At 42.8% G+C, this 16,326-nt stretch overlaps 1 protein-coding gene across 2 annotated transcripts; it reads right to left on the bottom strand.

Annotated features, from left to right (window-relative positions):
- Positions 1-725: 725 nt before the first annotated feature.
- Positions 726-14,921, bottom strand: LOC115144722 (tripartite motif-containing protein 16-like). 2 transcript variants are annotated; one of them, XM_065002991.1, is made up of 7 exons: positions 13,602-14,921; positions 11,285-13,179; positions 10,756-10,851; positions 3,289-3,522; positions 3,020-3,179; positions 2,488-2,547; positions 726-2,261 (listed from the first exon to the last, which is right to left on the bottom strand). In XM_065002991.1, exons 2-7 carry the CDS (start codon positions 11,864-11,866, stop codon positions 1,738-1,740), a joined length of 1,656 nt encoding a protein of 551 aa, XP_064859063.1. In that variant the 5' UTR covers positions 11,867-13,179; positions 13,602-14,921; the 3' UTR covers positions 726-1,737. The 2 variants fall into 2 exon arrangements, with proteins under 2 accessions (XP_064859063.1, XP_029541622.1); XM_029685762.2 differs by lacking the exon at positions 13,602-14,921 and having other exon boundaries at positions 11,285-13,243.
- Positions 14,922-16,326: the final 1,405 nt, after the last annotated feature.

Below are 16,326 nucleotides of genomic sequence, written 5' to 3'. Positions count from 1 at the left end.
AGGGTTAAATACACAACACATAATGAGGGAAATGAGAACCAGGTGTGTGAAAACGAGACAAAACAAATGGAAAATGAAAAATGGATCGGCGATGGCTAGAAGACCGGCGAAGTCGCCTGCCGAACACCGCCCGAACAATGAGAGGCATTGACTTCGGATGAAGTCGTGACAAATTTAAACAAATTTATTTTAAAAAATCCCAGATTTAGTCATTTTAAATATGACTATTTTATACATACAAATGATTTCCATCCACAAAAAAATATAACAGAGCAGAATGGATCAGTGCATGCTCATAGCCCGCCACAGGAGTTGCTACCGATGGGACCCACCAAACCCTCCCCATGACCCTCCCCTAACTCCAACTCTTGATGTGTCCAGCCTGTCTACAGAAATAGGCAACATTTGAACATTCTTTTTAGGATTAATCTGTGTCCGGAAAACCAGGCAATATAGTTTAGTTACTATCTGTTCCAAGCCACCGAGGAAAACTACATAGAGATTGCCGACCGAGTGGCGCAGCGGTCAAAGGCGTCACTACAGACCCAGGTTCGATCCCGAGATGTATCACAACCAGCCGTGATCGGGAGTCCCATAGGGCGGTGCACAATTGGCCCAGCGTCGTCTGAGTTAGGGGAGGGGTTGATCGGGGTAGGGGAGGACCCTACTACAGTTTAACTGACTTAGTTAATAAGAACAAATTAGTTAAAAAATATACAATAAAATTCAAGATTTAAACATTGTATTTTAATGCATGAAATCTCTGAAGATCAAATCAGTCAAAAATGTATATGTTGTAAAGAAAAACAGAGCAGAATGGATCATCACATCTGGGGACCATCACCACCAGCATGACTAGTACCTATGTGGACCCTACTACAGTTTAACCAGCTCAGCTATAGACTACACCAGCACGACTAGTATCTATGTGGACCCTACTACAGTTTAACCAGCTCAGCTATAGACTACACCAGCACGACTAGTATCTATGTGGACCCTACTACAGTTTAACCAGCTCAGCTATAGACTACACCAGCATGACTAGTATCTATGTGGACCCTACTACAGTTTAACCAGCTCAGCTATAGACTACACCAGCATGACTAGTATCTATGTGGACCCTACTACAGTTTAACCAGCTCAGCTATAGACTACACCAGCATGACTAGTATCTATGTGGACCCTACTACAGTTTAACCAGCTCAGCTATAGAATACACCAGCATGACTAGTATCTATGTGGACCCTACTACAGTTTAACCAGCTCAGCCATAGACTACACCAGCATGACTAGTATCTATGTGGACCCTACTACAGTTTAACCAGCTCAGCTATAGACTACACCAGCATGACTAGTATCTATGTGGACCCTACTACAGTTTAACCAGCTCAGCTATAGATTACACCAGCATGACTAGTATCTATGTGGACCCTACTACAGTTTAACCAGCTCAGCTATAGACTATACCAGCATGACTAGTATCTATGTGGACCCTACTACAGTTTAACCAGCTCAGCTATAGATTACACCAGCATGACTAGTATCTATGTGGACCCTACTACAGTTTAACCAGCTCAGCTATAGACTATACCAGCATGACTAGTATCTATGTGGACCCTACTACAGTTTAACCAGCTCAGAAGTACCATAGAGACAAAACACAGGACAGAATTTTGATGTACAAGATGAAAACTTTGCATTTGAATAATTTTAATTAATTTAGTAAATGGGCCCTTACTACAGTTTAACCAGCTCAGCAGTACCAGAGAAAATACAATCGATAGAAAACCCAGGATAGAGGAGTTGAGTGAATGTGGTCTGGACTCTGTGGAGGAGGGTCATTGTGTCAGAGACACTGTAGAAGGACAGAGTACCTGCCTTGTGATCCAGGTACACTCCTACTCTGGAGGACTGAACGCCTGGTACTTTCGTCCTAACACTATTGTGTCTGAACCAATAACCATCACTGTAGTAGTGTAAACTCCAGGACTTGTCATTGAGTCCAAATGTATTACTTCTCCTTGTTCTGCTGATGTCTTTATATGAGACTGCTGTAATAACACACAGCCCACTCCACTCCACCTCCCAGTAACAGCGTCCAGACAGACCCTCTCCACACAGCACCATCAAGTCATTTGTGAATCTGTCTGGATGATCAGGATATGGTTGGACTTGGCCTGTATAGGTCACCTTTCTGTTCCCTTTAGACAGAGAGAGGCGTGTGTGTGCTGTGTTTGGGTCCAGTGTGAGCTGACAGGAATCTGGGAGAAGAGCAGAGCAGAGACCAAAGAGGGGAGTTAGAACAATAATTTTAGTCAGATACTGTATCTACCCTGTCTTTGATTAGAGCACAGCAGAGATCAATATGAGGAGTCAGATAGATACCCAGTCTTTGATTAGATCTACTATTGCTATACATTTCCACAGGGATTGTTAGGAGTGTCAGTAAAAAGAGACTGTGAGTTACTTCAGAATAAAAAGACTCACATTGTAAGAACTGCTCTCTGGTCTTGGGCTCTGGAGGCAGTACAACATCCACTATATTCACTACAGACACACAAACACATTGACAGAGAGAAGGAATGTTATCATCATACCATATTCAAGGCTCCTTAACAGCTTCTACCCCCAAGCCACAAGACTGCTGACCAATTAACCAAATAGCCACCCGGCCATTGTATAAATGATCTTGACTAACCTGACACATCGACTCGGTCCCGGTACCCCCTGTATATAGCCTCGGTATTGTTATTTTATTGTGTTACTTTTTATTTTAGTTATTTATTTATTTAATTTAGTAAATGTTTTCTTAACCCCAGATTTCTTCAACTGCGTTGTTGGTTAAGGGTTGTAGTAAGTAAGCATTTCACACTAAGGTCTACACCTGTTGTATTCATCGCATGTGAGAAATACAATTTGATTTGATATTCCACATGTCTAAGGTGATGGCTGTAGGACCTTTTATTGCACTACAGTTTGGATTTACAGGACTTAGTATTGTAGTAGAATTTCAACACACCTGTAGTGGAGATCTTGGTCCATTCTCCTTTAAGGAAGTCTTCTACTTTCTCTCTCAGTTCAGACACAGTCTTACTCACATCTCTAAAGTACTGAAGAGGACGGACAACGATGCTGGGTAAGTCTGAAGATACACTGATGCTGGAGAGAGACTGATAACTCTGGAGAGAGAGAGAGAGAGAGAGAGAGAGAGAGAGAGAAAAATGAGACAGAACAGAAAGACAGACAAAAAATAATGATGTATCACATGTATCAAGGCAGTTTAGTTACCTGGAGGAAATGGATGTGATCCTCTGTGTGTGAGAGCTGCTCCAGCTCAGTGCTTCTCTTCCTCAGGTCAGCTATCTCCTGCTTCAGTTGCTCCAGGAGTCCTTCAGCTTGACTCACCTGAGCCTTCTCTTGGGCTCTGATCAGCTCCTTCACCTCAGAGCTCCTTCTCTCAATGGAGCGGATCAGCTCAGTAAAGATCTGATCACTGTCCTCCACTGCTGCTTGTGCAGAGCGCTGTTGAGAGAGAGAGAGAGCGCTGTTGAGAGAGAGAGAGAGAGAGAGAGAGAGAGACAGAACTGCCTTGTCTTACTTTAATGAGCCATCTCATTACACTAACCCCTCCTAAAAGCACATTGTGTGCCACCACAGCCACACACATTCACATTATACAGAACCCAATGTCACAGTACAATACACCATCCAGCACCACGTTCCAGCCGTACATCCAACCCCTCCTCTCCAGCCATACAGACAGCCCCCCTGAGCACCCATACCTCCTGAAACATCTCCACACTGTTGATCATTTTGTAAAACTCAATCTCAACACTAAGGCATCAACAGTAATGGCATTACCCTGGCAACACAGAAAAAAAGATAAACAGTCTGCCATTGCAGAAAATGGACACCCCTCCCAAACACCCAGGTCAATACAAGCCAACCAGCTATTTGTGTCCAGGGCTCCATGTCATAGCCTCCACTGGAAGACCCCTGACCTTTCCAGCACTGGGAACTTACAGACCTTCCACCTATACCCTGCCATGCTCTCATCCCCACAAACCCCTGCCACTGATGCCCCTTCACTCCTGCTAGGCTCCTGATGTGTCTAACCTTGACACTGAGGGTGTACAGCACCTTACCCAGCACCTCCTCAAACTCCCCCAGGCTCTACTGTCACTTGCAGTTGTGAAAATGTTTGTGGCCCCTCCTCAGGCTGCTCCAGACCCCTCCTCACTGTTTCCCGCCTGATGTACAAACCTGTTCCTGCACGACCGAGAGCACGCCTTTCTTGTTTTCCTTTTATATTGACAAAGCTATTGTCCTGTTGAAATATTATTGATTATTATGACTAAAAACAACCTGAGGATTGATTATAAACATCGTTTGACACGTTTCTACGAACTTTACTGATACTTTTCAGATTTTGCGTCTGTCTGTTGTGACTGCCTTTGAGCCTGTGGGATTACTGAACAAAACGAGCGAACAAAATTAGGTTTTTGGATATAGACAGGGACTTTATCGAACAAAACAAACATTTATTGAGTAAATGGGAGCCTTGTGAGTGCAACCATAGGAAGATCATCAAAAGTGAGTGATTCATTGTATCACTATTTCTGACTTGTGTAACTCCTCTACTTGGCTGGTAACTGTTTGTAATGATTTGTCTGCTGGGTGCTGTTCAGGTCCTGCTCATCCCTAACAGACGTCATCAACATATGCTGACACTGCCATGACTGTCCCCAAACCTATGCCTGGCTCCCACACTCCCTGTAGCCTCCAGCTTAGCAGGCCCAGAAAGGCCACAACATTAAAATCAGGCCACAAAATTCTCCCCACAACCAAAACAACACAGTGAACAGATATTCATGGTCCACCCTATCAAAGGCTTTCTCCTGACTATGAACAGATTGCCTGTTATTGAGCGTCCTGGTACATGGTACGTTTGGTCCTTGTGTACAATAGAGTCCAGGTGGGACTTGAGTCTGTGTGATGGACATTTGAATGTTTGTGCTCTCATAACACATTTCTGTGTTCTATTCATGTGCTGTTCTAAAAACAAATTTCTGTGTTCATGCAAGTGGCTGAGTGAACGAATCCTCACTATCAGGAGCTGCAATTTGGCACTACGCCCAGACCTTGTTTTAAGAACGAAAGATATCTCAGTTTCAAGGTCTCAGCTTAGAGAGAGTGAGGTATTGGTCTTTCACATGTTATGAACCAGTGTTGGTCGGTCACATGAATGAAACAAAACGGTAATGATTAATTAATTATGCTAAATCATGCAAATATAACTAATCTGTGGTGCATTGAGTTGGTTGGAACCTCTCCAGGATGCTGAAAAATAAAGGATGTTTAATTTAAGATTGACTTTGAGTGTCCCTGTGTAAGAATTTCCACAACATCTGTTAGCGAGGACCTTGCCGAAGACCTTATAGTCCACACAGAGCAATGCCACAGGCCTCCAGTTGTTTAAGTCGCTCAAATCCCCTTTTTTTGGACAGGAGAGTCAAAGCCGCCTGTTTACAGCTTAGCAGCAGTTCACCCACCCCAACGAACTCATGCAACGGGGTGGTCGGGCTTGTCTGTGAAAGGCCATGGAAATGTCCATTTGATTTTTCTGCGACAGGCTCCCTCATCTCCCCCACAACAGAAGTTGCATGCCCATCAGATAAATGTAAACAATGGATTTTTTGGTTTGTTTCGCCACTGTTTTCCAACCCAAAATAGCTGAGAGCGTCCATCTCTCTCAACATAGAAAATCTAGCTCCTACAAGTGCTCCTTTTGCTTTAATCTGAAAATAAATCCCTTAGGTCCCTACGTAGTTCAGATAGATAATTTTCCTGCCCCACCCTACCCTGCCCCACCAGCTCAGCCTCCACCTCACTTATGAACCGCTCAAGCTCCCCCAGTACTCTCCTGGCTTCTGAAGAGGACAAATCTGTATACTGCTGACAGAAAACCAAAATCTGGGATTTCCCTACGTCCTACAACTGACCAAGAGACTCAAACGCCCCCTTCTGCTGTCCCCACCTATCGCAAAAGCCTTGGAATCTTGAGAAAAAGTGGTATCTTGTAAGAGCATTACATGTAATTTCCGATAGGACACCTGCCTGGGCCCTGGTGAAACAGAGAACTGAGCCCTGTACTAGGTACATACACATTTATGAAAGCAAAGACAAGTTAATTGATTTTGACTCTAACCACTAACAACCTACCCTTACACACCTATTTTGCTACACCTGCACTAAGATTTGTGCCATGGCTCAGAACCTTTTTTTGAAACTAGGCAGGTCAATAGGCAATAAGAACAAATTCTTATTTTCAAGGACAGCCTAGGAACAGTGGGTTAACTGCCTTGTTCAGGGGCAGAATGACAGACTTTTACCTTGTCAGCTCAGTCTTGCAACCTTTCAGTTACTAGTCCAACGCTCTAACCACTAGGCTACCTGCCACTCCAGAACCTGCGCCCCTTCCACCAGACACCCCAATACACTTCATTAATCACATCACTGTGTCTTTTGCAAAAAAATCACATTTACATTCCCCCAGGCTCTGCCGTTGTTCATGTTATGGAAGTCTAACCTTGAAATCTCCATAAGAGGTGGGAGGGAAAACACCACAATCAGAAACCAGTAGAGAAGCCCATAAAGCCACCATGCCAGAAATAAATGAATACATTTAAGCTGATTCTTAACTTGTTATTTATGGGGGCAGTATTGAGTAGCTTGGATGAATAAGGTACCCAGAGTAAACTAATATATGCATATTATTAGTATATTTGGATAGAAAACACTCTGAAGTTTCTAAAACTGTTTGAATGATGTCTGTGAGTATAACAGAATTCATATGGCAGACAAAAACCTGAGAAAGAATCCAACCAGGAAGTGGGACATTTTTCAACTCATTCCCTATTGAATGCAGTGTCTATGGGGTCGAATTGCACTTCCTACGGCTTCCACTAGATGTCGACAGTCTTTAGAACCTTGTTTGATGCGTCTACTGTGAAGTGGGGGCGAAAGAGAGGGTAATGAGTCAGAGATCTGCCAGAGAGCCACGAGCTGGCCACACGCGTTCACGTGAGAGTTAGCTTGAGTTCCATTGCATTTCTGAAGACATAGGAATTCTCCGGTTGGAACATTATTGACGATTTATGTTAAAAACATCCTAAAGATTGATTCTATACATCGTTTGACATGTTTCTACGGACTGTAACAGAGATTTTTGACTTTTCGTCTGCACCTAGTGATCGCGCGTCATGAATTTGGATACTGGGCTAAACGCGCGGGAAAAAAGGAGGTATTTGGACATAAATGCTGGACATTATCGAACAAAACAAACATTTATTGTGGAACTGGGATTCCTGGGAGTGCATTCTGATGAAGATCATCAAAGGTAAGTGAATATTTATAATGCTATTTCTGACTTCTGTTGACAACACAACATGGCGGAGATCTGTTTGGGTTGTTTTGGTCTCTGAGCGCTGTACTCACATTATTGCATGGTGTGCTTTTTTGGTAAAGCTTTTTTGAAATCTGACAAAGCAGTTGCATTAAGGAGAGGTGTATCCATAATTCCGTGCATAATAGTTGTATCTTCCATCAATGTTTATGATGATTATTTCTGTAAATTGATGTGGCTCTCTGCAAAATCACTGGATGTTTTGGAACTGCTGAACGTAACACGTCAATGTACACTGAGATTTTGTTTATATAAATATGAACTTTATCGAACAAAACATACATGTATTGTGTAACATGAAGTCCTATGAGTGTCATCTGATGAAGATCATCAAAGGTTAATGATTCATTTATCTCTATTTCTGCTTTTTGTGACTCCTCTCTTTGGCTGGAAAAATGGCTGTGTTTTTCTGTGACTTGGCTCTGACCTAACATAATCGTTTGGTTTGCTTTCGTCGTAAAGCCTTTTTGATATCGGACACTGTGGTGGGATTAACAAGAAGTGTATATTTAAAATGGTGTAAAATACTTGTATGCTTGAGGAATTTTAATTATGGGATTTCTGTTGTTTTCAATTTGGCGCCCTGCACTTTCACTGGCTGTTGTCATATCGATCCCGTTAGCGGGATCTCAGCCCAGAGGTTTTAAGCACCCATGACCCATTTTCTTAGCCTATACAACATCCTGAGTGAGAGGACACTAAACCCCACATCCTTCATCGCGAGTTGTACTGACCTTAAAAACCTTCCAGGATCAATAAAATAAGACTTTAGTCTCCATCAGGAACCTTTTAAGTTATCTCACCATATATACTGGGCCCTTCTGGCTGTCAGCTCTGGATCCAATGAGCCACCTGAAAACGAGGCCTCCTCCTCCTCCACTCCCGCCTACTCACCACACCTCTTCCTCCTCCTCCATTGGCACAAAACCTTCCTCCTCCTCCCCTGTCTGCCTCCCTGATTAGTGCCTCCTCCCCAATGGCAGGCAATACATATTTCCTGGGATGAGCCCACCGGAGTCTCCATTACTACAGCAACCTGCCTCTGCCCCTGTTGCCCATGTTACCCATGTTGCCCATGTTGCCCAGCTGCAACCCGCCTCACCTCCACCATCCCACTAGCTCCCGCCCCACCATTTCTCTCCGCTGCCTGCGAACTACCACTTGGCCCTGCTCTACTCTCTTCCCCCTGGTACTTCCTCCAGTAGACTGTCCCATAGCAATTGTTAAGAAACCAATACTTGCTTACGAAAGGAGACAACATGTTTAAGGAATTATGCTTGGCACCCAGCCGAGAGCACACGAAAACCACTTTCAAATTTCCCAAAACTAAGCAACTCCTTAAGGATCTGTTTGTCCATAATAAACACTATTCTCCTGAACGCAAGTGAAGCCACTACGAACGACAGCGTTTCTTCCCCACTCGGCTGACGACATCGTGGCCATCACGCCGCCCAACCTCAAACAAACTACCCCTACTCCCCCCTCAACTCAAAATGATAAACAGTGGAAACCAATAAACAAACGCTCCACCAAGAATTATTTTTTTTTTTTAATCTAAGAAAGAACACAACAACCAAAAGAAAAAAGAATAGCAGCCCTCCTCACGACCCTCACACAACCAACTGCCGCGAGAGAGATAGAATGAGAGAGAGAGACATGCACCATGTCAACGCCCTGGGAGGACGGGACACCACCACTCAACACAGCCTGTAACTCAGGGTCGTATGCCCAAATACTTCTCTGCAGCTGCCACCGCAACATCTATTTTCTGTGATTTACGTTCCATATCTGCAGTACAGTTGATAACCATTGCTATGAACTCTAAGAAGCCAACCTTACTGAAGCATATATCACTCGTTGGCCTATCCCTCTGTGCTGGCACAGATCTACTACACACAGGGATCCTCTCAGGATCCCTCACCCTTGACCCATCCTCCTCTACTTTCTTCACTGCCTCAGCATACGACACCTTCTGCACTACTCTGACTCTAGCCACCTAAACCTGCCTCTCTCTCACTGGACACTTCCGACCCCCAACAACAGGGCACCCCTACACACAACTTTATCCACCGAAACAACACCATTTTCTATCCCACGCCCTCCTGCACACTTCCCCCATCTTGGAATCTCCCTCCAACAAACTGCTGCAACATGACCGTCAACGTTGCACCTGAAAAAGTGCAGCAGATTTGTCACAAAACCTATAACAGGATAACTGATGTATCCTGACATGACTTTGTTGGGTAAACACTCAAAAGGACTGACAGTGACTCCTCTGTTTCACCACGATCACCACCGGGTCTGCTTCGCACCAAACCGCGGGCATCACAAACACCAGGAATCCTCAACTTCAATTGCTCCACACTTAACACTACCCTAGAAATCACTCCTTTCAATGGTGCCCTGTTCCTGAGATCAAAGCAAGAAACAGATCTTGACCCAAGTTGCGACACGGAGCGCCCACTCCCTCTGGTCAAATGAAACACAAACAAATATCAGAATTCCACTACAGGTTACCTTCACTGATTCAACTGCACCCAACTCCTTTCCCACCCACCCTAAAACCACAAATGGATCTGCCAAAAGGTATGGATCCACTTCCTCCAACAATGTAACTCCTACTGCACCAGATTCTTCTTTATCATGTCCATTGATGTCAGGCTCTGGTTCTGAGGTCTTCACCACACCTTCTACCTCACTTAACTCTCCCTCATTCCTTTCCATTTCACCTCCAGAACTCATTCTGGCACACAGCTCACTCTGTTTGCACTTGAATTATAAGATTAGAAATGTCTCTATACCTTTGAAACTAACTAACTTTGCAGTTAAACGAGTGTAATGTTTACTGTTAATTTCTGATAGTTTATTTCACTTTTGTTTATTATCTATTTCACTTGATTTGGCAATGCAAACCTATGTTTCCCATGCCAATAAAACCCTTTGAATTGAGAAAAATTGTGAGAGAGAGAGGGCTCCATGTTCATATATAGGGGACATGAGTCGGTCATGGTTACTCATGGTTATGTGATGAGATAGCCCCGCCTGCAACTTCAAATTCGGTGTTGGCCCACAGCCCAATAGGGAATGTCCTCTTGGTGTAATGTTCAAGATATTGCATTCTCCTGCAGTAAACCCGGGTTCATAAGCAGTCTGTTCTCTGAAAGGGGTCAAGACATCCTGTTCCCAACAGTGGGGTAAGTGGGATTGGAGATGGGCCCTTCTCTCTCCCTCTCTCTTTGACTGGAGGAGAGAAGTGAAATGGTATGTCTCCTCTGGTCAACAACACTCACCTTGAGAGACTCCACAGCCTGTCTGAGCTCCTTCAGCTCCTTCTCTCTCTCCTGGAATCTCTGCTGGACCTTCTGCTGACTCATCTCCAGCTGCCTCTGTGGAGAATCACATCCTTCAGTGAGCTAACAAACTGTATTAGTCCAGTAGATCAATAGTATAGTAATGTGACATAGGGCCCATAGAGAGGAAGGTCTAAAATATTGATGGTCCCTTTGCAGTGTGATTTTATTATGTTTCTATGTGAATGATCATAATTTTACTGTATACCTACATGTATCAAGGAGGTTATACTGAAGTTTGGACTGAAAAAAGGGCATTTAGAATGATAATAGTGTTTGACTTTAGAAAATGGTGATACATTTGGAGAATCTGGGTTAACATATCTATATAATCAAGGTTTGTGTTCATATTTGTTCTGCTGAGGATCAATTTAATTTGAATGATCTCATATTCAAACATCCTTAGTTCCTACTGTATCTTTAATTATTTGTTTATCAGACAGTCACCAACAAGTTGATCTGGTCTTACCTGTTTCTCAGTCCTCTCTGCTGAAGCTGACACTGTATCATGGCCTTTATGTTCATCCATCACACACTGATAACAGATACACTGCTGATCGGTACGACAGAAAACCTCCAGCAGTTTGTCATGATGAGAGCAGATCTTCTCCTGTAGTTGTGCGGTGGCTTTGACCAGCTTGTGCTTCTTCAAAGCAGGAGATTCATAGTGAAGTTGGAGGTGAGTCTCACAGTATGAGGCCAGACACGCCAGACAGGACATGAGGGCTTTCTGCTTTCTGGTCCCAGTGCAGAAATCACACGCCACATCTCCAGGTTCAGCATAGCACAGAGCAGGAGGGGGAGCAGCCTGGAGTCCTGTCTTCCTCAGTTTCTCCACCACTTCAGCCAGCACAATGTTTCTCTTCAGAACGGGTCTTGGGGTGAAGGTCTGTCTGCACTGGGGACATCTGTAGACCCCTTTCAGAACATCCTGATCCCAGCTTTCTTTAATACAGCCCATACAGTAACTGTGTCCACAAGCAGTAGTCACCGGATCCTTCAGTAGATCCAGACAGATGGAGCAACAGAACAGTTCCTGATTCTCTGCCATTTTGGTGCTCTCTCCCGTAGGTTAAACAATGGCAGTAGTGTGAAATATGACTTTCTGTTTCATTGAGCTCTACACCAGAGGAGAGGGAGTGGCTTCCTACTTGACTGTGTAGTTTCTTTGATAAGGAAGTGTGATAGAGTATTGGGTATTTATGTATTTGAAATATGTATTTTGAATTACTTTTGAGTATTTTGTCAGTTGAATTACACTGGGCTCCAACGCATTTTGTATTTTCAAATAACTATACTATGTTTTTTAACGGTTGACATCTTCTGAACCGTTAAATCCCTTTCTCCCTGCAATGGTATCAGAAGTAATGATAGCACTATGGTGTGATAAGAGTGTTTGTTAAATGAAATAAATATAAAAAATATTGATAAATACTTTGTTGAGGGAAAATGTACTTGATACGATAGTGATATGTTGTCTCACCTAACTGTCTTAAGATCAATGATCTAAGTCTCTTTGGATAAGAGCGTCTGCTAAATGACTAAAACATAAATGTAAAAATTAACAATTGCAAAGCACTGCTGAGTATTATTCTAATGAGCTCTGCCCCAAAACATAACAATACCCAGTGTGCTTTGCAGTTAATTTTGAATGTTACTTTTCACATTTCCATTTCCATTTGAGTCATTTATCTTCTCCAGAGTGACTTGCTCAACTAAGGTAGATAACAACATACAGTAGCACTGTCAACAAGCAAGAACAATAGTTTTGTAACAGTTACTAAGAATGTTGTTCCTGTTCGGGCCAGCTACTTGCAAAAGCATTTTGTAATATAATACATGACAAAATCCAAGTATTTTTCTAGTTTATTTTGATAAATTAATTTTCATGGTATTTTGTACGTGTATTTTGTAATTGTAGTGGTAGAATACTCTGTCTGCAGGGTGTTTTCAGAGCATCACCAGGACATTGGAGGCAGGGTGTTTTCAGAGCATCACCAGGACATTGGAGGCAGAGTGTTTTCAGAGCATCACCAGGACATTGGAGGCAGGGTGTTTTCAGAGCATCAGCAGGACATTGGAGGCAGGGTGTTTTCAGAGCATCAGCAGGACATTGGAGGCAGGGTGTTTTCAGAGCATCACCAGGATATTGGAGGCAGGGTGTTTTCAGAGCATCACCAGGACATTGGAGGCAGGGTGTTTTTAGAGCATCACCAGGATATTGGAGGCAGGGTGTTTTCAGAGCATCACCAGGACATTGGAGGCAGGGTGTTTTCAGAGCATCACCAGGACATTGGAGGCAGGGTGTTTTTAGAGCATCACCAGGACATTGGAGGCAAAGGACCATTTTTAACAGTAAATGTCCTGGAGTTTTATTGAAAAGAAATGTTTAACAAATCACTTTCAAAATAAAAATAAATAAATACCAAAATACCTCTCTCTCCTCAGAGCATAATCACTGGGCAATCACTTAAAACCTCTTAGCGTCCCCTGAGACGTCTGCGTCCCACCCAGCCATCTGGAAATGCAAATGCGCTACGCTAAATGCTAATAGCACTCGTTAAAACTCAAACGTTAATTAAAACACACACACACTGAATTAAAGCTACACTCGTTGTGAATCTAGCCAACAAGTCAGATTTTTAAAATGCTTTTCGGCGAAAGCATGAGAAGCTATTATCTGATAGCATGCAACACCCCGAAATACCTGAAGGGGACGTAAACAAAATAATTAGCATAACCGGCGCTACACAAAACGCAGAAATAAAATATAAAACATTCATTACCTTTGACGAGCTTCTTTGTTGGCACTCCTATATGTCCCATGAACATCACTATTGGGTCTTTTTTTCCCGACTAAATCGGTCCATATATACCCAAAATATCGATCTATGAAAAGTGTGTGATCCAGAAAAAAACACAGTTTTAAAACGCAACGTCATTTTTTTTAATTAAAAAAGTCGACGATAAACTTTCACAAAACACTTCGAAATACTTTTGTAATCCAACTTTAGGTATTAGTAAACGTTAATAATCTATCAAATTGATCACGGGGCGATGTGTATTTCAATAGCTCCACGTCTTCAAATCATGGTCGGAAATATCTCTTCCAAAACATCCTGTCGGAGACCGGATGGAATGGGGTCTCTCTTCTTCGTTTGACCAAGGAACAACTCCCAGGCAATTGCTAAGACTGGCGACATCGTGTGGAAGCTGTAGGACTTGTAATCTTGGCCCCATCTAATTTGCTGTGCCATAGACAATACATGCAAGTGGCGCATTGATATTTTTTCCACTTTTTGGTGATCAGTTTTCCTTGCGCTTTTCGACGAAACACACGTTCTGTTATAGTCACAGCCGCTTAAATGTTATTAATCTGCACACAGAGACATAAAAATGTTATCCACGAGTTAATCTGACTGGGGAAGTAAATTAAAGGCTTCATTGCCAAAATCCTGAAGTATCCGTTTAAGTCAAAACTATAAATTAAATGTCTTTGGCCACCATACCATTCAAAACTACATCAAAAGAGTTCCGTAGTCTTTGAGATAGTGGCTGGGTTGGAGACCCACCAGCTGCATGGTGGCTCACCAAACAGGCATAGAGAGCTGACTGCAGCAAGGTGTACTGCTTAACTAGGATGTGTCCCTAATTGGAGAGTGGCTTTAGGGTGGAGTAGTGTTCCAACAGCAGGCATTCCCTTCAACATGTTACAGAAGATAATGTGGAGACACAGATGGACAGTATTTCTGTTGTGTCTTTGAAATACATATTTCAATGACTTTTTAGTATTTTGTCATTTGTAGTTTACTGGCCTAAACTGCAATCCTATTGATTTTTTAACCAGATACTTTAAAGACCTGTAATTTGTAAAAATGTTGTAAAATACAAATATGTTTCTATACAATTCTATATATGGGTTTGTAATTTTGGGGCCCCCTGCATTGGCATCAGAAGTTTGAAGGCACTATGGTTTGATAAAAGTGTCTGCTAAATTATAAAAATGTGAAAAAAGGAACACTTGAAAGCACGCTGAGTATTATAATAATGAGCTCCTCACCCACAAGAAGGACAATAATATTACCCATCGTGGTTTGCAACTGTTTTTTTACATTGATATAATAGTTATTTAGCAGAGACTTACTGTAATACCAGTGTCTTACCATCAGTGCATTCAACTAAGTTAGATAAACAACCAAATATTACAGTCATAGAAAGTAAAACGTGTTTTTCTTACGTTACTGAGAATGTTGTTGAAGTGAAGGTGTGTACTAGCGAATGTATTGACCTGTATGTATTTGTATTTTATCTACATAAATCTCTACAAAAGTATTTTCTATTTTAGTTTGATACATTGGTCTGTAGAGTATCTTGTATTTGCAAAAATATCAATTTTTGTGAATCTTTTGGCCATCTCTGTGTTGATATATACTTAATGTACAAAACATAAAGAACATGACATAGACTGACCAGGTGAATCCAGGTGAAAACTATGATCCCTTATTGATGTCACTTGTTAAATCCACTTAAATCAGTGTAGATGAAGGGGAGGAGACAGGTTAACGAATGATTTTTTAGCCTTGAGACAATTGAGACATGGATTGTGTATGTGTGCCATTCAGGGGGTGAATGGGTTAGACAAAATATTTAAGTGCCTTTGAACAGGGTATGGTAGTAGGTGCCAGGCAGGTGCACCGGTTTGTGCAAGAACTGCAATGCTGCTGGGTATTTCATGTTCAACAGTTTCCTGTGTATATCAGGAATGTTCCACCACCCAAATTACAACTGTGGGAAGCATTGGAGTCAACATGGGCCAGCATCCCTTTGGAACATTTCTACACCTTGTAGAGTCCATGCCCCGACAAATTGAGGCTGTTCTGAGAGCAAAATGGGGGAGTGCATCTCAATATTAGTGAGGTGTTCCTAATGTCTAGTATACTCAATGACTAGCCAATTTGGTAATTGGTGCCAAGATTCATGTGGAGATCACAGGTCCTGCATTTCATTCCAGAAAGTTTCCCCTTGTAAAGGAAACTACCATCAACGACTCATCAAGTCAATTAGTAAATTAACTTAAGATTCGGCCAGCGGAGAGGTTACAGCACACTCACTGCAGGTTGGTCAGAAGCTCTACCAGGTTGGTCAAAAGCTCTACCAGGGTGGTCAGAAGCTCTACCAGGGTGGTCAGAAGCTCTACCGGGTTGGTCAGAAGCTCTACCGGGTTGGTCAGAAGCTCTACCAGGGTGGTCAGAAGCTCTACCAGGGTGGTCAGAAGCTCTACTGGGTTGGTCAGAAGCTCTACCAGGGTGGTCAGAAGCTCTACCAGGGTTGGTCAGAAGCTCTACCGGGTTGGTCAGAAGCTCTACCAGGGTGGTCAGAAGCTCTACCGGGTTGGTCAGAAGCTCTACTGGGTTGGTCAGAAGCTCTACTGGGTTGGTCAGAAGCTCTACCAGGGTGGTCAGAAGCTCTACCAGGGTGGTCAGAAGCTCTACCAGGGTGGTCAGAAGCTCT

The sequence above is a fragment of the Oncorhynchus nerka genome, linkage group LG17 (genome assembly GCF_034236695.1).
Source record: "Oncorhynchus nerka isolate Pitt River linkage group LG17, Oner_Uvic_2.0, whole genome shotgun sequence".
Classification (NCBI taxonomy): domain Eukaryota; kingdom Metazoa; phylum Chordata; class Actinopteri; order Salmoniformes; family Salmonidae; genus Oncorhynchus; species Oncorhynchus nerka.
Note: the sequence above shows the minus strand (reverse complement) of the source record. Positions and strands in the feature narration are given on the sequence as shown.

Bases quoted from the DNA above. Each gene is read 5' to 3' on its own strand.
- LOC115144722 (XM_065002991.1), bottom strand. From the start codon at position 11,866: ATGGCAGAGAATCAGGAACTGTTCTGTTGCTCCATCTGTCTGGATCTA. The intron at 10,852-11,284 runs GTAAGACCAGAT...GATTCTCCACAG, and splicing joins CAGAGAGGACTGAGAAACAG to AGGCAGCTGGAGATGAGTCA. The intron at 3,180-3,288 runs GTAACTAAACTG...CTCTCTCTCCAG, and splicing joins ATCACATCCATTTCCTCCAG to AGTTATCAGTCTCTCTCCAG.